Genomic DNA, 21,519 nt, shown 5'->3' with positions numbered 1-21,519 from the left:
CTTGGCTGGATGGCTATATTGATACGTGAATGTCTGTGACTAGCTGGCCTCCCAGTTGGCTCTCCTGCATTCGTCTGGTCTCCCCCTAGCCTGCCCCCAAACTTCAGCCTAGGTGATGTTTCTAAAATACTAATCTGACCATGTCAGCCCCCCCAGCTGTGAGTATATTCACAGACTCCTCAACCAGAGTTTAAGTCCTCAATCCTTAGCACACACAGCCCTCCATGATTTAGTCCAGTGGTTCCCCACAATGGACAGTTTTGGCCCTCAGGGCACATTCGGCTAGGACATTTTGAGTTGTCACAGTTCACAGGGAGGTGCTACTGACATCTTGTGACTCAAAGCCAGAGACACTGCTAAATAGCTCATGGTACACAGGACAGCCCCCACAAAAAAGAGTGATCTGGCCCAGATGACAATCATGCCTCAATGCAGAAACTTATACCTAGCCCCTGGCAAACATTTAAACTTCCTTTACCAGCACTATATGCCTTACTTTGACTTTATGCTCTAGGAACCCAGACCCATGTTATTTCCCCCCATCCCATGTGGTTTCATCTTCCTATTTTCATTTGCTCTTTTCCCTCTGCTGAAATCACTCCTTCCACTTGACTTCATCTCAGTGCCTTAGCTTCATCCTTCAAGATGAAGCTGACGTTTACCTTCTGGAAGTTATTGCCCCCAAACTCCCTCTCCGTGTTCCTATGTCAGTCTGTCATAGCACTTTAGCCACATTATATTGAAATGAGCTGCTTCTGGATCTGCCGTCCCCCACTTGACTGTGAGCTAATCAAGGGCAGAGACCTATTTTCTTTTCCTTGATAATAGTATGTGATACAGAGTAGGCACCCACAATGCACTGAACCAAAAGATGACAAGTGACAGAGACAACGAGGAATCACTCAAGTTCTAATAAGCTTTGACCTTCTCATCCAAAGAGAATAACCCTTAGAGGGATTCAAATGAGGTAAAGGGGATGCCAGAATTGGTGAGGAGAACATGAAGAAATGCATCCACCCTTCCAGCTGAAGAATCAAATGGCATTGGGGCTATGAGCACATATCTAAAAATGGGGATGTCAGTCGTTTCTTTCTCGAGTGATTGCTCTAAGTATATAAAGTCATAATCCATGCAAAGAGCCTGACACATAGGAAGCACTCAATAAACAGTAGTTACTTTTATTAAAGGCTCAGATGAGCGAGCCTGTAATTTTATAGATGTTATTGATTAGAATCAGTTCAAAGGAAGGGGAAGCACTTATTTATACAATAAGTCAATTTAATGAAAAATATTAAGTCAATGGTAGTGCACGTGGTGGACGGGCAGGGCAAAATTCATAAGGATGTTATGTGGACAAGTAGTATCACTGTCTCAATCCACGCAGTAACTCTAACAGAGAGACTAATGCTAGCCTCTCTTCCTTGATGCAGCTGAGGAAACCAGACGCTCATAGAAGATACCTCATTTGCCTAGGGTGACACACAGTACAGGAAGGAATTGGCCTTCAAACTGTTAGAAAGAGCCCAAGTATCCAGTGTATGGTCTGCATCTACAGTGTGGGGTTAAGTTTTGACTGAGGAAATTCTAGCTTAAGTCAAACTGAGGGCTCATATTTAAATACTGCTTTTACACATGGATTTTCCCCCATAGGACTCTGCTGCTTTATATACTGTTACCTTCGGTCAAAATTAGCTGGATCTTTAAACCAACCATGGAACTGGCTGACCTGAGAGTCAAGTCCCTTCAAGGCAGATTTTCAATTAGCAGAGGAAGACATAGTGCTGTCAAGGCTTGACATCCAGACCAAGCTCTCCTTCCTGCTCAGGGTTATTTCTCAGGGAATGTTGTTGGGAGAGGGGCACATTCCCCGAGCTGGCAGCTACACCAATGACCTTTAATACTGGTTTAGCATAAATATATTTTGACATTTCAAACAAATTAATGTATTTTTACAAGGTGGGGCAACCACCACAAATTAGGCCAAATGGTTTGCCTGTAGGCCAGGTCACCAGGCAGAGATTCCAGAGCTTCCCTGCTGATCCTACATCTCTTTCTGCTCCCACCTCCAAAAGAAATGTTTATTTTTCCCCAGAAACCACTTGGGCAAATGCCAGCAACCCTCAGGGATTAACCTTAGCCCTACCTTGGTAACATACAATCCTAGGGTCTCACTGCAACCAACAGATGCTAATTCTGACTGCCAGAGTCAGCTCAAGGACCCGGTTCCATATGTTATGTTGTGTGTTATGGAAATGCCTTGGTAGTAAATATAGTGTTTCTATTGTGTGGGTATAAAGCACCAGTTCCTTGAAAAATTACCTGGAAATGGGAGTATTTAACGTGAGAAGGATATAAAAGGAACTGACAACCTAAGAGAGGTGAAAAGGTCCAGGTTCTGAAAAGGCAGACCTTGGACTACTAAGTAGCCACACATCTTTCATTTGAGCAGATTTCATAGACAAGCTGCCCAGCCAAATCAAATGGGAATTAAAGGGATTCTGTGTAGCTAGTATAGAAAGTGTTTCAGAAGCACAAAGGCCACTTTAGTCACAGGAAACTGCCAGAGGGTGACTTATTTGATGGAAAAGAAAACAAACAGACACAATAGCTGGTGTATTTTTGAGGCAATATTAAATCTAATAAACATGACACCAATAGTATTGACTTAAGTCGGGTTGGGGGAGTTGGAGAATTTAACAGCTTATCTTCCAACCACCAGCCTTTATCTCAGAGGCAGCTTTGACAGCGGAGAACAGAGTCCAAAACATGTCCTTCTCTGACTCCTGCCAGGTGTGTGCTGTCCCTGGCCTCTGCCCTGGCCTCAGCTCTCAGAGTGGAGATAATTAGAATGTCATTTCTGCCAGCTTTGTTTTTTCTGGGTCACTGACTTCAGACTTGATCAAAATAGGAGTGCTGTACTGAAATAAATTCATTTCCTCTTCCTCAGCCAGCCCCAAGTTATTTCCTGGGGGACTGTGCTCCATAGGACCAGTGCACGCAGCCAGCTGCTGTATAGGAGCGATAGAGTGTGTGGAGGGCCAAAGCGAGGAGTTGGCACCCTCCGCAGCAGCAGGCCCGCACTCTCCCTCTCGGTGGCAGGGCCCTGACAGGCACAGGCCTCAGACAGACGTGCCGAGGAACACATCACAGCAAACTGCTCGGGGAGCTGTTAAAGCTGGTGTTTAATGTTTATCCAATGGCCTCAGTCTGAAAGGCTCTGTAGAACATGCATAACACAGCTCCGCTTTATACTCCATTAGCATTCAAATTCCTAGCTGCCCAGAGGCATATGGTACTGACCAGGGAAGGCCAGCCTTTGTGGAGGTCGAGGGCACGCAGAGAGACACGGGGGCAGAATGAGGTTGCTGGGTGTCTGGGAGACACTCTCAGAAACAGGGACAAAGAGCCCCAAGTGGTACGAGAGGGAAGGCCAAAGACAACCTTTGCCCATGTTACAACATCACCAGCTGCCCTCCATTATGAGGCGACATGAGAGGGAAGGCCTACCTCAGACTGGCCTTTGTCCGCTTCATTACTGATGGAGTGGAAGGCCTCTGCCAGCTAGGGATGGAGTGGGCTTCCCAGTGCAATGGCAGACCAGATCTTGTTTTCAGACTTTTGGACTCAGTGAGAAAAACGAAAGTTTCCTTGGGCTTTCACTCAAGGAAAGAAGAGTAGCCACATTACTGCTACTATTTTGGCCAGGAATGGGCCAGATTGGACTGCCTTTGTCCAACCTAAGAGAAGAGCAATAAAGTATAGGATAACGGAGTGGTGGGGTGAAGAGTACATGGAACACAGTTTTCTGAGAAAGTGCCCAGTGATAAATAGCTATGAGGGGATGTCAAGGCAGATATTGGGCTGACCACTGTGTTCAGGAAGGAACTAGAATGGGGCCGTGTATGGTTGGCCTGTGTGTTCGTCCCCAGGTGCCTAGCACAGCATGTGGCACAAGATACAATACACACACACACACACACACACACACACACACACACGCCAGTCCTTTTTCTTCTAACTGCCCTTAACACGTCTTAAATCCATCTTCTTCTCTCCATCCCCACTGCTACCATCCTAATTCAGGCACTATCATCCCCCACATGGACCACTGCTCGAGCCTCCTAATGTGGGCCTGCCTCTTCTCCCTTCCCCTTTTTCAGTATCGTCTCAACAGCAGCCAATGTGATTCCTCTGTGTCACACTCCTACTTCAAGCCCTTTAGTGGTTTCTCACAGCCATCCGAATAAAGCTGGACATGCGCATCCCTCCCTTACCTGATGTATTAGTGTGCTAGGGCTTCTGTAACAAAACACCACAGGGCCACCTGAGTGGAGCAGTCAGTTGAGCGTCTGACTCTTGGTTTTGGCTCAGGTGGTGATCTTGGGGTCATGAGATCAAGCCCTGTATCCAGCTCCCCACTTAGTGTGGAGTCTGCTTGAGATTCTCTCCACCCCCCTCTGCCCCTCCCACTCGTTCTCTCCCTCTCTCTCTCTAAAATAAATAAATAAGTATTTAAAAAATACCACAGACTGGATACACTACAAAAGAAATGTATTTTCTCGCAGTTCTGGAGGCTACAAGCTCAAAATCAAGGTGTTCGTAGCTTTGGTTTCTCCTGAGGCCTCTTTCCTTGGCTTGCAGATGACTATCTTCTTACTGTGTGCTCATGTGGGCTTTTTCTCTATGCCAGAAAAAGGAGATGTGGAGTGAACCAGGTCAGGCTAGGGGGCAGGGCATTGCAACTTAGGATCCTACATCACCAGCTGATAAATTGTGCCTGAGTGTTCCACAAGATGGACGTTAGGTCTGTGTTAATGGAAGATCCTGTCCCAAAAGGTTGCTGTTAGAGTAAAATCCAGTTTCTCTGGCACTGTGTTTTCCAGAAGTCTTTATGACTTTCTCTTCCATGTATCTACAGGAGAGTGACAGAGATCTGTATGTCCTAGTGACACGGAAGTCCTAGAGCATTGGTCCCCAAACTTGAGTGTGCATCAGAAGATGATGGAAGGCTCACTAAAACACAGATTAGGGGCAGCCCTGGTGGCTCAGCAGTTTAGCACCTGCCTTCAGCCCAGGGCGTAATCCTGGAGTCCCGGGATCGAGTCCCACATCAGGCTCCCTGCATGGAGCCTGTTCCTCCCTCTGCCTGTGTCTCTGCCTCTCTCTGTCTCTCTGCCTCTGTCTCTATCTCTCTCTGTCTGTCTGTCTCTCTCTCTCTGTCTCTCAAGAATAAATAAATAAAATATTTAAAACACACACACACACACACACACACACACACACACACAGATGACTGGTTGCCCACTCCCAGAGGTTCTAATTCAATAGGTCTATGTTGGGGTCTGAGAATTTGCATTTCTAACAAGTTCCCAGGCGATGCTGTTGCTGCTCATCTGGAGACCACACTCCGAAAAACACTGCTCTAGTCCTTCTGGAATTATGGAAAATGACTTGACATTATGTTGGAAATGGTATGAATGATAAATGTGTTTCCCAGAACATTCGATCAACCACCACCTCCAACTTGGCCACACCACACCAATGTTGCTGAAATTCATGAGACGAGGGAACCAATAAGCCGATTTTTCTTTCAAGTTAAAACTGCCCCTGGAAAGATATTGTAACCTAATGGTGTGTGTTCTGCTCTTTTTGCAGGTGCGATTAGAGTGGCCAACAGACCTTGCAGTCAATCCCATGGACAATTCATTGTATGTCTTGGATAACAACATTGTGCTGCAAATTTCTGAGAACAGGCGCGTGCGGATCATTGCAGGGCGCCCCATTCACTGCCAGGTTCCAGGCATCGATCATTTCTTGGTCAGCAAGGTGGCAATTCACTCCACTCTGGAGTCAGCTAGGGCCATCAGCATCTCCCACAGCGGGCTGCTCTTCATAGCTGAAACAGATGAGAGGAAAGTAAACCGCATTCAGCAAGTCACCACCAACGGAGAGATCTCCATCATAGCTGGTGCCCCTACTGACTGTGACTGCAAAATTGATCCCAACTGTGACTGTTTTTCAGGTATGACCTTTTTAGCGATTCAGCAGCTCCCTCTCTCTGTTTCCAAAAGAAAAACGCATATCAGAAAAGTCAAAAGGAAAACCAAAGTGTTATTTGTGAGCATTAGTATGAGCGAGTGGAGAAACCGATGGGTTGAGGCCACATGGCTTAGTATCTGGTGATTGTTCTGCAACCAACTGACCAAGTGACCCAGGGAAAGCCACAAAACCTCCTCATGCCTTGCTTACCTCATCTGGTAGAAATGTCACTTGTCTCAGTTATATCACCTTGTTGTATTGAGGATAAGCTACTATCATAAAAGTTTGATACTCCTAAGAAGTTAAAATCAGGGGCACGCTCAGTGGTCAAGTGTTCAGCTCAGGTCATGATCCTGGGGTCCTGGAATCGAGTCCCACATCAGGCTCCCTGCAGGGAGCCTGTTTCTCCCTCTGCCTATGTCTCTGCCTCTCTGTGTCTCTCATGAATAAATAAATTCTTTTTTTAAAAAAAAAAAGAAGTTAAAATCACTATATGAATGTAAGATCATGATACTATTTCTACCTTGGAGAAAAGGAAACACAATAAAACCTGCCTTTACAGATTTAGCTAAGGGAAAAATGACTTCCCCTAAGTGACTTGTTTCCAAATTAATAGTGCTTGCTATTTGAAACCCAAAGAGCGATGCATGGGTGGCTCAGTCTGTTAAGTGTTCAACTCTTGATATCAGCTCAGGTCTTGAGTTCAAGTTCTGCATTGGGCTCCACGTTGGGCATGGAGCCTACTAAGAAAAAAAAAAAGAAAGAAAAAAAATTTAAAAAAAACCAAAGAGGGGATCCCTGGGTGGCGCAGTGGTTTGGCGCTTGCCTTTGGCCCAGGGCGCGATCCTGGAGACCCGGGATCGAATCCCACATCAGGCTCCCGGTGCATGGAGCCTGCTTCTCCCTCTGCCTATGTCTCTGCCTCTCTTTCTCTCTCTCTGTGACTATCATAAATAAATAAAAATTTAAAAAAAAATAAAAATAAAAAAAAAATAAAAAAAAAAACCAAAGAGACTATAGCAGACTGCGTTGAAGATACACAGGCAAAATAAAATCCCACAGTGGAGGGTTCTCAGGGCATCAGTGTGCTACACTGTTTAAAATATATCCAAAATTTTCTTCCTAGCAAAGAGTACCCTTTACTTCCAACTGAAATATATATATTTAAAAAAGAGTCTTCTCCCCAAAACATGGAGTAGATATTCCAGATAGCAAACACTCCTCTAAATGTCAATAGATAACATTTATTGCTGGGATGTGGAAATCCCTCCATGCTAACTGCAGTCCTATTAAACTGCTCATCCAGGCCCAAAAGATTCTCTTAACCTTTGCCTTTTCTCAGGCCGGAGGAATCAAGAATGAGCAAATTGGTCGATATGACTTTTGATCAATATTTCCAATGTTTTCCTGGACAATTAGTTTTATACTTATTTTGCTAATTTATATCTTTCATTCAAAGCAAATCTAATGTTTATTCCAGTTATCAAATTTGATGTTCTGAATCATTGTTGCACTTATAGACTTAGTGTACTTTGATAATGTGACAATGGGAATTAGCCAAAGAAAGTCCTCTAGGCACAGTATCATCAGAAAGTCCTAAGGTAGACCCACAGCACTGACAGGCATAAATCCCAGGAACTCTTGGCCACATTTTGTGTGGCTTCCATTATTTGCTGTTTTTATATCTTGTGATGTAATAGATACTGAACAGCAGGATTGAGGATTTCTCAAAATTGGTGTTAACCGAGATAATTGCATCTCACTGTTTGTCTTCCCTGGTACTGACTCAAGAATTCTGAATAAGTTTCAAATTTGTAAAGGGAAGAGTATACAGAGGATATTGGTTCACCAATTGTTCCTTTTCAAATGATTTTTTTCTTTTAGAGATTTTATTTTTAAGTAATCTCTGTACCCAATGTGGGGCTCAGACCCACAACCTGAGATCAAAAGTCACATGCTCCACTGACCAAGCCAGCCAGGCACTCCTAAAATGATTCTTGATGCACAGTGATTTCTGTATATGGTTATATGCTTATAAATGCTTGTGATGACAATTATTAAAATCATGGTCTTTCTTTCATAGGTGATGGTGGCTATGCCAAAGATGCAAAGATGAAGGCCCCTTCCTCTTTAGCAGTGTCACCTGATGGTACCCTATATGTCGCAGACCTTGGGAACGTTCGAATTCGTACCATTAGCAGAAACCAAGCCCACCTGAATGACATGAACCTTTATGAGATTGCTTCACCTGCTGACCAGGAGCTCTATCAGTTCACTGTCAATGGAACCCACCTGCACACCTTGAACTTGATAACAAGGGACTACGTATATAACTTCACCTACAATGCCGAAGGTGACTTAGGTGCAGTTACCAGCAGCAATGGCAACTCTGTGCACATTCGCCGTGATGCAGGTGGGATGCCCCTGTGGCTTGTGGTGCCTGGCGGGCAGGTGTACTGGCTGACCATAAGCAGCAACGGAGTTCTGAAAAGAGTGTCAGCCCAAGGCTATAATCTGGCCTTGATGACCTATCCAGGAAACACGGGGCTTCTGGCTACCAAAAGTAATGAAAATGGATGGACAACTGTTTACGAGTAAGTTTCTCATTCTCAACATAGGCTTTGTTAGGCTTTTATTTGACATTGTATAATGGTGGGAAAATGGCTTAGTAATTGCTGGGTATTGCATGCTATTTTCTCCTAAGAAACACAATTAAAAAAAAATAAAGAGGCAAGGAGAAAATTTTACCCAACTCCTAGGGTTCAAACCCATTCCTCCAGAGCAGTTTTGCAGAGCATAATAATAAAAACATAGACCGAATGAAGAATCAGGTGTGGCACTGTGGGAGACAGGAATGATCTAGAAGCCCAAGTACTCAGGAAATTTACAGCATAGCTGGGAAAACAAGGTAAAATTTCATTTAAATAACAAAACTAAGAAAATGGTTCTAAAGCAACAAAGAGGCAGTGTAGCTTAACTAGTATTTATTGATCCCTGTGGTTTTTAATGAATGAATAAATGAATGTGTGCCCAGCCTAGCTCAGCCCAACTCAGTATAAGTTGCTGTGGGAGATAATAGAAGTTAGAATATAAGAAGTGGACCCTGGAAAGCAAGTGTGAACGGGAGAGGCTGCACTCCATTGGCTGCTTCCATTAAACATAGAGCCGGACACTCCCATACAGGCTTGGGCTTCCTCAGTTTCCCTGCATAAGTCAAAGAATCTGGCACACACTGGCATTCACAGACTGGATCTGTAATGACTTTGTTTAACTGGGAATTAACACAGGGTGTGTCTGACAGCAAGCTACTAGGAAGTGTCATGACACGGAAAGAGACCATTGTCCTTGCCTTTTCAAGCATGGACAACCTTGTTTGCAGGTCAACTCATTTAGAAAGCTAGTCTGCCAACACTTGGCAAGCATCCTTTCCACAAAAGGGAATTGCTGAATTTTTAACCAGTTTACTGAGGGAAGATAATCTATGGAATCTGAACCCAGAGTTTGAAATGGCATTAAAGTGGAAAAGTGTGACAAGTGGAAATGTTAAGTATGAAGGGTTCCCAGTGTGACTATTCTGTGAGGATGCAGAGAATATGAAGAGGGTATGTCCAATCTCATGAAAGCCTCCTGAGGAAAGGGACAAAACAATTGGCCTTCACATTTTGGATCATTTCCCAAAGAAATGCCACTTACACAAAAAAGCTGGACAGCTATTTTAGTTTCACTTAGAAACATGTATTCAGTTGTTTCTATTACAAGCCTTACTCTATTTTTTGAAAAATTTCTTACATCTTAATAACAGTAATAAAAGCCACTGTTCACTGAAGCTTTACTACGTGCCAAGTAGCAGGCTAAGTGATTTACATACATTATTTTATTAGATTCCCCCAAATAACAACATGGGATAGGTGCTCCTGGTATGCCATTTTGTGGATGAGGAAACTGAGGCACAGAATGGTTAATTTGTTCTGATTCACACAGATGTCCAGGATTCAAACTCCCAAGTCTGACTCAAGAGCTCCAATTTTTAAATATACCACCCTGAAGAAAGATCAAGTTTCTAATGAGAATATATTTTTCAGAAATTCATGCAACATCATACCACAGCTAAAATTAGGCAACTATTTTGAAAGCTAACAGTTGACTTCAGTCAAGCAACAAGAAATGGCTGAAGTATTAACTAGTTTTCAGAATAACCAATTCATTCATTCATTTAGTCATCAATTCATCATACTGTATACTTGACAGAGATACAATTTATTTGTCAATTATACTTCAACAAAACTAGAGGGGAAAAAAGCAAAAGTAACTAGTTCATTTATTTAGTCAACAGATACTTACTGAGCACTTACTCTGTGCTAGGCAGTATTCGGATACTGGGGATACAGCTGTGAACAAAACAGATAAAAATTCATACCTTTGGGTCACCTGGCTGGCTCAGGCAGTACAGCATGAGACTCTTGATCTCGGGGTCATGAGTTCAAGTCTCACATTGGTTGTGGTACCTACTTAAAATTTTAAAAGAAGTTTTTAAAAAATATCTACCTTCATAGAGCTTACATTATACTGGAGGGAGACGAGTAAAATGTACAGACCTTCTGATGGTGATAAGTTCTATGGAAAAATGAAGCAGGGTAAGGGAGATCAAGAGTGTGAGGCAAAAGAGGTTTTTCTTTTGGGTGTGTGGTTGGAGAAGGCCTCATTAAGAAGGTGACATTTGAGTAAATACCTGTAGTAGGTGAGGTAGTAAGCCATATGGCAATCTACAGGGAGAGAAGAAGAAGAAAGAGAACATTTCTGGCAGTGAACAGCAAATGCAAAGGCCCTGCAGCAGGAGCCAACCTGTATGTGTTCAAGGAATATTAAGGCAGCCACTATGACTGGAATGGAGTAAGAATAGTGGGAAGAAAAAAAAAAGAATAGTAGGAAGATAAAATCAATGAAGTGGCCAGGGCTACTTCATGTAAGGCCTTGCAGTCCTCCACAAAGACTTTGACTTTTACTCTGAAGTAAGATGTAGAACCACTAGAGAGCTTTAAGTAAAGGAAAGATATAATCTGAGTTACATTTTTAAAGAATCAGTCTATTTTGAGGACATCAGACTGTATTACGGAAACAGGAGAGCCCAGTGATGGAGAGGGGAAAGGTTTGCAATGCTCCAGGCAGAAGATGGTGACTTAGACCAGAGAGTGGGGGCAGTAATAAGTGGTTATATTCTAAGTATATTTTGACAATCGACCTATCAGGACTTACCAATAGATTGGATATGGAGTGAAGAGAAAGAGGTTTGGAGATAACTCCAAAGGTTTGGCCTGAGCAACTGGATGATAGACTTTCTATGTATCAATATAAGAAAGAATGTGCAAGGAGTGCATTATACTGGTGGGAGATCAGGAGTTCAATTCTGGATATAATCAGTTAAGTTAGACATCCAAGTGAAAACCAGCAAGGGACCAAAAAGGACAATCCAGTGAAGTGGGAAGAAAAGTAGGAGAGTAGGATGTTCTGGGAACCAAGTAAAACAGGAAGGAGTGATCAGCCATGTCAGATATTCCAGATAAGTCAAGTAAGACAAGGACTAAGAATTGACTATTCAATTCAGCACTGTGGACATCATTGTTTACCTTGAGAAGAGCAGGTGCTGTGGCACCATGGGGGACAAAAGCCTGAGCAGAGCTGATTTCAGAGAGAATGGATATACACATGTTCATAGCAGTGTTGCTCATAATAGCCAAGAAGTGTGAAGAACCAATGTCCATCAGGACAGGAATAGGCAAACAAAATGGGGTACTTCCATACCATGGAGTATCATTCATCCGTAAAAAGGAATGAAGTTCTGACACATGCTACAACATGGAGGATCCCCTAATACATTACGTGAAGTGAAAGAAGCCAGTCACAAAGGACAAATATTGAATAATTCCACTTAAATGAAATGTCCACAAAGGCAAATTCGTAAAGGCAGAAAGTAGCTTGGTGGTCACCTGGGGCTGAGAAGGAATGGAGGTTGGCTGCTAATGAGGATGGAGTTTATTTGGGACAGATGATGGAATGTTCTAGAAGTGGTAGCAATGACTGCACACACTGTGGATGCACTAAAAGCCACTGAATTATATACTTTGAAATGGTGACTTTTATGGTATATGAATTATATCTCAATAATAATAATAATAATAATAATAATAATAATAATAAAGAGAGAGATTGGAAACAAGGAGTAAAGAATTCTTAGGAGTGCAACCACTCCAGAAAACAGTATGGAGGTTCCTCCAAAAATTAAAAATAGAACTATCCTATGATCCAGGAATCACACTACTGAGTATTTACCCAAAGAATACAAAAACACTAATTCAAAGGGATATAGCAGCATTGTTTACAATAGCCAAGATACGAAACAGACCAAGTATCAAGTATCCATCAATGGATGAATAGATAAAGAAGGTGTGTGTGTGTGTGTATGCGCACACATATACATACATACAATGGAATATCACTCACAAAAAAGAATGAAATCTTGCCAATTGCAACAACATGTATGGAGCTAGAGAGTATAGTGCTAAGCAAAATAAGTCAGTCAGAGAAAGACAAATACCATAGGATCTCATTCATATATGGAATTTAAAAAACAAAACAAATGAGAGAGAGAGAGAGAGAGAGACAAACCAGGAAACAGACTCTTAACTATACAGGACAAACTGGTAATTTCAAGGGGGCGGTGGGTGGCGGCATGGGAAAAATAGTGGATGAAGATTAAAAAGTACAATCATCATGATAAAAAATAAAATTATTAAAAACTAAAAAAAATATTCAACTGTGTTGGGAGAAGCTTCAAATGCAATAGCAAGTTATTTAACCAAACTTTGGGTCAAAACTATTGGCATCACTTACAGACCTGTGGTAACTGTTTTCTAGATTTGATTTCAAGGATAAATGATAATATTGACATGGTAAAATAAGTTATGTGATGAATGTAAGAAGAAAAGAGCCCTTCTGAGGAGGTTTGCTGTAAAGAGGAGCAGAGAAATTGGGGCTGGGGGCAAGGGGAATGAAGTAAACAGAAGTTTTTTTTTTTAATGACAGAAATAACAGTATATTTGTATACTGATGAAAATGACCCATAGAGAAGGAAAAGTTGATGATACTAGATAGAGAATAGAATAGAATATGGTTGTAGTCAGATCAGGCTGTATGCCTGGTTGCCACTGGCAGCCCATCAATGCAGGAACTGTGTGGCGAGCAGGATACTTCCAGTGACCAGACTGGGCTGGCAGTGAGTGAAAAAGATCAACATCATTATTGCCAAATAGTGAATTCTGTGCCTCTTAAGAGCTGAGCAACACAGGCCTTCACATGGGGACAAGTATGGAATTTTGAAGCCACAAAGAGACACTAGAAGTTATTTTACTGAGGCTCAGATAGGGACATACCTTGCCTATACGCATTGCTAGTTGTCTGGGTCTCAAGTCAGGTCTTTGAGTGTCTAGTCCAATGTTAGTGTCTAGTCTGGAAAAAAGAAGGAGGCTGTGGGATCACAAGAGTGACCGTGGGAAGTCTGGGAAGTGAGATTTTCTCTCCAGTAGCAGGAAAGGTGGTAGAAAGAGAGGCTAACCAGCCATTTCTTCCTTCTTCCCCCTTAACTCCAACCAGGGTTATGCTGAAACCCTCCTGACCAAAAAGTATCTATGGAGAGAAAGTCCCTCTTCCTCCTGCAGCCATCCATTCTAGTGCCAAACAGCAGTCCCCAGTGAGACATGCCCCTGTCCCTTCTTAACTGCACAGAAAAGAATGAGCAATTTCCCAGTCTACATAGTGCAACCATTCCTTCTTACAGTCTTCTCTGTACAAAATCTGACTTCTTTCGCTTTTATCCTCCAATGCATTAGCCAGTTCTGAACACTCCTTTGAGTTTTTCTTGGTCCTCCTGAAGCTGGGGAACACAGAACTGGACCTGCTATTCTAGTCAGGGTCAGAGCCCTGCCGAGGTCAGTAAAGTATGGCCATGCCACTGCCACCAGGCCCTCCTGAAAGAACTCGAGCATTTCCCTGAGGTGAAGAAGCTGCCTTCTGTGGCCAAAGGGGACAAATTGTTTGCCAAGGTAGAAACAGAAATTCTGTTCTGAGTTGAGACACAGAGAATCAGAGACAGAAGCAAAATTTAGCAGGAGGGAGGGCTGCCACGTACAGGTAGCTAAGCCAGTAATCCATCCTGCTTTTGATTATCTGTGGCGATGGGCAGGAGAAATGACACAGATGACCCTGAACAGTGTATCATCCAAATGGGATTTTAAAATGCATCTTGTGCGGTGCTGGTATGTGGGCTTGTATCGTGTAATGTGATGTTGTTTAAATAGTTCATTGATTTTCATAATTCCGTTTGACTTGGACCAGAATCAAAATTGCACACCCCAAGTATTAGTACTTGATGCTTGACTGCCCCTAAGCGTCCTGAATGTCACGGGGAAAGCTGACCGCGGAGAAATGGCTAACAGAGAGGTGACTGTCAAGGCAGGAATACCGACCAAATGAGGCAAGGTTTTGGGCCCAAGGGGGCTGGCAGGTTCCTAATTGCAATGACCCTGCCACAGCGAGGGCCCAAGGGAGGGGCCCAGCAACTCACATAGCGGGCAAGCTGTCTTTGCCCAGGAGGCTGCAAGAGTAGCCAGGATGCCCTTGCTTGTTTCCCAAGCATCCCCCTGGCAAGGCTTCCGCTATACTAAATGGAAAGGTCCCACACTGAGGCCAAAGCGTCAGTGCATCGCTGCTGCTGGTCCAGGCTGAGCGTTTCCACAGGCCCTTGCACTCTGCAAAAGCCAGCCACTTGAAGACACTGTGCATTTAACATGATTTTTTTTAAAAGATTTTATTTATTTATTCACGGGAGACATAGAGAGAGAGAAAGAGGTAGAGACACAAGCTGAGGGAGAAGCAGGCTCCATGCAGGGAGCCCAACATGGGACTCAATCCCGGGACTCCAGGATCACGCCCTGGGCTGAAGGCAGGCGCCCAACCACTGAGCCACCCAAGCTGCCCTAACATGATTTTTTGATCACTGGTCTTCCATATTCTCTCTCTTTCTAGACTTTGTTAGCACATCCCCACAACCACCATCCCACCGACCCCCCAAAAAAGATTGGAAGTAGGGGGAGGAGCAAGGTAAACAAGCCACGTCTCTGGGTGAGATAGTTGCCTGGGTGTAGGATGTGATTCCCATGTAGACCTGGTTATGTAAATAGTCCAAACACATCAAATCAAAATGTTTCCAGTGTTTTCTGGAATCTCAGAGTAAAGAGGGAGCTAAGGCACCATGAGGTCCAGCCTCCAGTCTTCAGGCAGGCAAAGGATTTCAGTTAAGCAAAAACAGAGAACTGTCAACTGTTCCTTCAGGTCTCCAGAGACAGAGAGTCTCCACACCTTTGCTCAGTCACCTCTCCATGTATGTGCTTTATGGCCTTGATAAGGATCAAGACTGGACAGACAGAACTGTCATGGGTCATGCTGGGGATACCTACAGTAGAGACAGGGAGTAAACAGAAGGAAGCGAGTCTCCTGGCAGAAAAATTTTCGGGGGCTGGTAGGGAAGATTAGCTGAGCGCACAGGACATGTACAGAAGCTGAGCATGGCCTCCCCACACCACCACCGCTGGCTCTGTCTCTTCTCTAAGCATATTGGCTCTCGTGTCCACCCATCGCTTCCATTTCCACTGGTATCACCTTATTTCACTCACTCAACAAGTAGACGTAGCGAGAACTTGCTCTTGCCAGATACCAAGACTACGGGCATGGATGTCACATAGGTGCCTGTCCTCTGCGGATACAAGTTTACAGCCTAGTAAGTTAGACACGTTCCAATGATTACAATCATAATACATTTAAGAAAGGCAAGAAGCCCCCATGTTCTTAGACAAATGAAAGCTGTAGCCTTCCAACTGGCCTCCCTGCTCCACATATCCTCTTTCAAGATTTGCTGCCACCAAAGTACTGCTTTAATCATACTGTTCTCTCCTTGGAACGTCCTCTGTGCCCCTTCATTCTCGACTGACTGCCTGCTTTCCTCCAGAAGCTGGTGCCCCACTTCCCCTATGCTCTGGTTACAACATGCCTCCCAGCCTTATCTCCCACTACCCTTCTGGGGGAACCTTGTGCCCCAGCAACCCAGTCCTTTTCATGGACATCCCATCCACCTGCATGCTTTTCTTCATGCTGTCACCTCTCTTTGGAATGCCTTCTTCTCCACCCCCATCTCTACCTAGCAAAGGATTGAGCTCTACCTCCCTTCCAGAATTCCCATACCACCTCCTTCTCTTCCTTCCTCTCTGCTTGGCCCAGCTGGAAATGACTTCTGCCTCCTCTGAGCTTCAACAGCTTGTTTGCAGAAGCACATGGCAATATTCTGGCATTAGAGTGATTTGTGTGAATGTCTTATCTGCCCCACTAGACTTTGAATTTCATTCGGCACTGTATCTCTGGTACCCAGCACAAGACTGATACTTATTGAATAAAGAACAAGTGGAGATAGAAGGGCATTATGGACTTGGAGCTGAATCAAAGGAAGCCAAATGAAGTTATTGGTGAGGAAGGGGAATCCAGTATTTCCTAGAGAATGATTATTAGGTTGGTCAGGTTTCTGACATGAGTGGGTAAAAACGGTCTGTTTCCCTTTAAAAAAATAAGTAATGAATTTCCCTTCTGTAATCTTGAATATCTTTTAAAAAGCAAAGGTAGGGGAGCTTCTAGTTTTTACTCTGCATGGCTTAGCTCTGGCTTAAATTGTCCTCAAGGGAAAAGGGCAGGCTATCCCTTATGAGAAAATATCAGACCAAATGTATTTTTAATAATGTGTAAATATCACCCTACCCTAACTAAACTATATGCTCCTCAAGGACAAGAATGAATTCTGAACTTCCTTTATAAATGTTTTCTTTTCTCTAACGGGGCATGTCTGCGTGACATGCACATGCACATGCACATGCATGCACGCGTGCACATATACACACGTGCACACAGCCTATTGAGGTGCTGAGCAAAACACTAGTTATACTTAATACTTCACTGATCAGTGTCCTGTGAGACCCTCATTATGGAATTCTGTAAAATCAGGACAGGAAGGGACAATCTGATGGCAAATCTCCTCTTACCAGACCCACTTCTAATGAATATGAAGGCAACGGTCATCACCTGACCACACAATTCACCAGCCAGAATTTGCAGGCCTGGTTAAGCGAGTGCTACTGCCAGCCCTGGGAAGGAGGGGCTTGCTGCCATGTTGTGGCCTGAGGGTATCAGTTGCAGCATATTGGCTTGTACTCTGCACCAAAGGATGCAGGCACCAAAGGGAAACACACAGCATAAGAGGTTTTGATTAAACTTGTATCTTTGACATTCAGTCTGGAAACATGCATTCCCCTGTGATGGAGAGAAAAAAACTCAAGCAAGCCATACGAAATCAAAGGCTCCCTTTATTTCTTAGCCATTTTTGAGCAATCTTTCCAAAGTTGTAGGAATTAGCCACCGATGAGTTCTTTCGCCTGTCACTCTCGCTTTGGAAATGACTTCACAAAAAAGAAGTGGGCCTGTATGTTTAGACCGAGGGCCATCCAAATAAATGACAGAGACACCACACTTAAGATACCACCAAATGTGATTGTTATGACTGACTGCCAGAATTGGGGTCTTTGTGTTGGGTAACGTGCTTCAGGGATAGTTTGGGGGGGTTCCCCTTCATTTTTATTGAGATATAATTGACCCATAGCACTGCAGAAATTTAAGGTGTACAGCCTAATTCCCTGACTTACATATAATACTGAGAAATGATTACCAAAACAGGTTTAGTTAATATCCATCATCTCATAGATACAAAAAAAGAGAGAAATGGTTTTTTCCTTCTGATGAGAACTTTGGGGGTCTACCCTCTTAGTGACTGTCCTGTGTACCATACATCAGCGTTAGCTGTAGTCATCGTGTTGTACATCACCTCCCCAGTACTTATGGATCTTGAAGCTGGAACTTTTGTGTCTTTTGACTACCTTCCTTCAATTTCCCCACCCACCCCATGTCTGGTAACCACAAATCTGATCTCTTCTGATGTTGGTACATGTGGGGCTTTTTTTTTATTTTTATTTTTTAGATTCTACATGTAGGTGAGATCACACACTATTTGTCATTGTCTGACATCTTTCACTTAGCGTTATGCCCTCCAGGTCAAGTGCTTTGTTTATGATAGAGTTAAAGTCAGATACACACTTTCAAAACAAAGATGCGTGTCCAGCCACAGAAAGGAAATCAGGCAATATGACTTTCCAGCTACCCAGCAACTGGACAGGGCCGTGGAAAATTCTACCCAATCCCCACCAGGAAAGATTCAGGCAGCCACCCCCCAAGCTAGATCTATCCATGTAATTACAATCTTATCCAGGACTATTCATCTTTCCTCTCCAAATGTACTCCTGTCAATTTGGGAAGTCGGAATGGGAACAGAGTATATAGGATCATGGCTGTGCTCTAGGGACTAAGCTTTGAAACATATAATCTCAGACAAACAGCACCAGTGACTAAGTTTAAAAGTATTTGGTGGGGGGTGGGAGGGTTTGGAAACCAGATTTATCCACAGGGCACTGCTAAATTTCATTGAATATTTGGCCCTGGTCCCTCTGCTCATGGATGGCTCAAATGACATCTGATTTTGTCATCTTGCCCTGAGGAGTGACACAACCACTACCTTCACTTTAAGATGAAATTTTGCTTTTAAAACAAGAGGTTCTGTGAGTGAAAAAGAAGGAAACTGCCCCCAAGCTGGAAAGCCCATCGGGCACTTACATGCATAGCAATTTAGGTCAGATTACCTGAGGAATGATGATGGTTGACCTTGCCACGATTTGAGGAAACCACTTGGAAATCAGGAAGGGTAATCCAATGAGGCAAAGTTGCTGTTGATGGATGTCAAGCAGAAAGGAACTGCCTGCATAATCTAGGCTGTGGGGCCCCAGGCTCCCTGGTGAGGAAGGCAGTTTCCTTCTATCTGCTGCCTGGAAATACTTCCCTACCAGGAAAAGCAGCTTGGTACCTTGGGATAATTAAAGGTAGACGTATTCCTCTCCTGGAAGGAAGACCACGCAGACAAGGTTGAGGCTGGGCTGGGCATTCCAGCCTTTCCATGGCCCTTTCTCATCAGGGGCCTGCCTTTTGCAGTCACAGAGCCCCAGAGCAGACCAGTGGCAAATGAGCTGAGCCAGGGTCAGGGCTGTGCCATTAACCTCAGGCACAAACAGCACCCTTCAGTCTTTTCCTTGATAACGAGGCTGGGGCGGCACAGTAGCAACACACCAACAACTTTTTTGATGAAAATCCATTTACACAGAAGATGCATCCAATTAAACAATTGGGCGTGGCATGTCTGTGATATCAACTGACCTACTTGATTGTTTTCATTTGCATGCATGCCTGTTTAAACTGATAGCACATGTGCGTACGTGCACACGCTCGTATACCCATTGCACCGAACTTGAGGTGGCGTTGCGTATAGCCCCAAGTTCAGTTCTGTCTGATAAAATAAGGTCCAGCCCCTTTGCCCAAGCCTACCAAACGCTGGTCTAGGTTTTAAAATTTGAGCAACTATCCAGGCTTAGTTCTTTAAAACCTAGTGAACTAACACTGAATCACTATGCCATTTTGCATAATTGTCGGGGGAGGAAATAGTAGAGCCAGACTTTGCCATTGTGTCCAGGCTGTATCCTACTCACTTTGGGTAAAAAGAATTTAATTGTTTAACATTTTAAAAGCAAATAAAAGTGCTTAAATATTTTGTAATTTGCAACTTGAAAAGAAAACAGTAATGGGTTTCCAAGTGCATGTCTTTACTTTTAATGAAGTGTTTATTTTTCATGGTTCTATTGGCAATAAAAGAACAGCTCCACATCAAAAGCCTTCAGGGAAGCAGTTTCCATTTGGAGGACAGTGAGATTGCCAATCATTCTGATTTTTTTTTTAAAAAAGTAAACTCACTAGACTATATTTCCAGATATAGGTTATTGCCTATTATCCCAGGTAATTATTTTTTTGTCTCTTACTCATATAGGCAAATTACAACGCATTATGTACTGTACTCTAAAACGATTTTTTTTAGAAAAATTAAGTGACACAGAGATCAGGGGGCTCCAGAATGTTTTAATGAACATGTTTCCATTATCCTCTGTGCTTGTTCATTTTGTTGGAAGAATGATTCATTCATTTCAAATTTGGCAACTTAAACAGCAGCAAATATAATCTTCCTATCACAATGCAAAATCAGTTTATTGCCCTTCCAGACACTGGGGGGGCCGGCTGTGCCTCCTTTTCCTTTGCCAATAGCACCCTCTGCTGGGTTTTGTTATCCATCACATCTAGTGGGATCGACCCAAATTGCAAACGGAGGCCTCCCTGCAACATTACACACAGCAGGACATGATTCATAAATCAGTTTTCCACCCTGGTGATTCATTACCAGATATATTTTTTCTGTAAAACAGCACAGCTCAAGGAAGTCATCAAGAATTCAGAAGCTGCAAGAAATACCTTCGTTTGATTAATCATCTCTCTGACCTTTTTCTTCTTATTGAACAAGGTTAATAATACTTGTTATCACTCAAAGTTAAACTGTATTAGCTGCCAAGTGATTTTTATTTGCAAAGGCCTGTTATCACTGCCAAGAGGCTTCAAAGTTGGGATTGGTTACATTCCTCAGGTATGACCCCGAGGGACATCTGACCAATGCAACATTTCCCACTGGAGAGGTCAGCAGCTTTCACAGTGACCTGGAGAAGCTGACAAAAGTGGAATTAGATACTTCCAACCGTGAAAATGTCCTCATGTCAACCAACTTGACAGCAACTAGTACCATATATATTTTAAAACAAGGTAAGGATACTTCCCACTTCACCTGACTGTAATAGCACCTTTCTGAACTTTTACCATCAAACCTCTGCACACCATTAATCAATAGAATTCATTTCTGGCTGAGAAGGTGGCTTCTTCTTATTTTCCAGCTATGGAGGCTGAAATCCAAATAAAATCACACCTTTCACAAAGTTCGTGTAGCAACATTGGGCCACATCTCTGAGGGAGCTGTGAGGTTCAATCACTGCCAAATCTTCTCTCCCTTCAAGTCATTTCCCAACACCCAGCTGTTTATGAAGCTCTTTTAGGCTCTGATTGGGTTATATTAAAGAAATGAAGCCTGTGCCCCACCTGAGATTAGCATTCTAGATCAATGCTGACGTGGGTGAATAAAAAGGATGAATTGGGATACGCACCAAGCGGGAAAGTAAGTGAAATGAGAGAATTAAAATCCCATTCTAGTCAAAAGGAAAGGAAGAATGGAAGAAAAAGGAAGGGAGGGAGAGAGAAGAAAACAGAAAGGGAGGGAAGGTTGCATTTGGAAGTAATGTCTCAGAAGCTAAAGGGACATGGACAGAGAAATTGTTTTCTCTCTCTCTGCCTGGTCATTAA

General features: G+C 43.3%; 1 protein-coding gene across 9 annotated transcripts in view; it reads left to right on the top strand.

The window, feature by feature from the left end:
• The window catches only part of TENM1 (teneurin transmembrane protein 1), an 802,950-nt gene that overhangs the window by 749,388 nt on the left and 32,043 nt on the right, over positions 1-21,519 (top strand). For all 9 annotated transcript variants that reach the window (XM_041741541.1, XM_041741545.1, XM_041741547.1 and 6 more), the window contains 3 exons: positions 5,656-6,022; positions 8,123-8,633; positions 20,756-20,928. In XM_041741541.1, the coding sequence (XP_041597475.1) occupies positions 5,656-6,022; positions 8,123-8,633; positions 20,756-20,928 (1,051 nt within the window). The remainder of the gene's footprint in view (positions 1-5,655; positions 6,023-8,122; positions 8,634-20,755; positions 20,929-21,519) is intronic.

The sequence above is a fragment of the Vulpes lagopus genome, chromosome X, assembly GCF_018345385.1.
Source record: "Vulpes lagopus strain Blue_001 chromosome X, ASM1834538v1, whole genome shotgun sequence".
NCBI classification, from domain to species: domain Eukaryota; kingdom Metazoa; phylum Chordata; class Mammalia; order Carnivora; family Canidae; genus Vulpes; species Vulpes lagopus.
The sequence above is the reverse complement of the archived record's forward strand: the minus strand, read 5'-3'. Positions and strand labels throughout refer to the sequence as shown.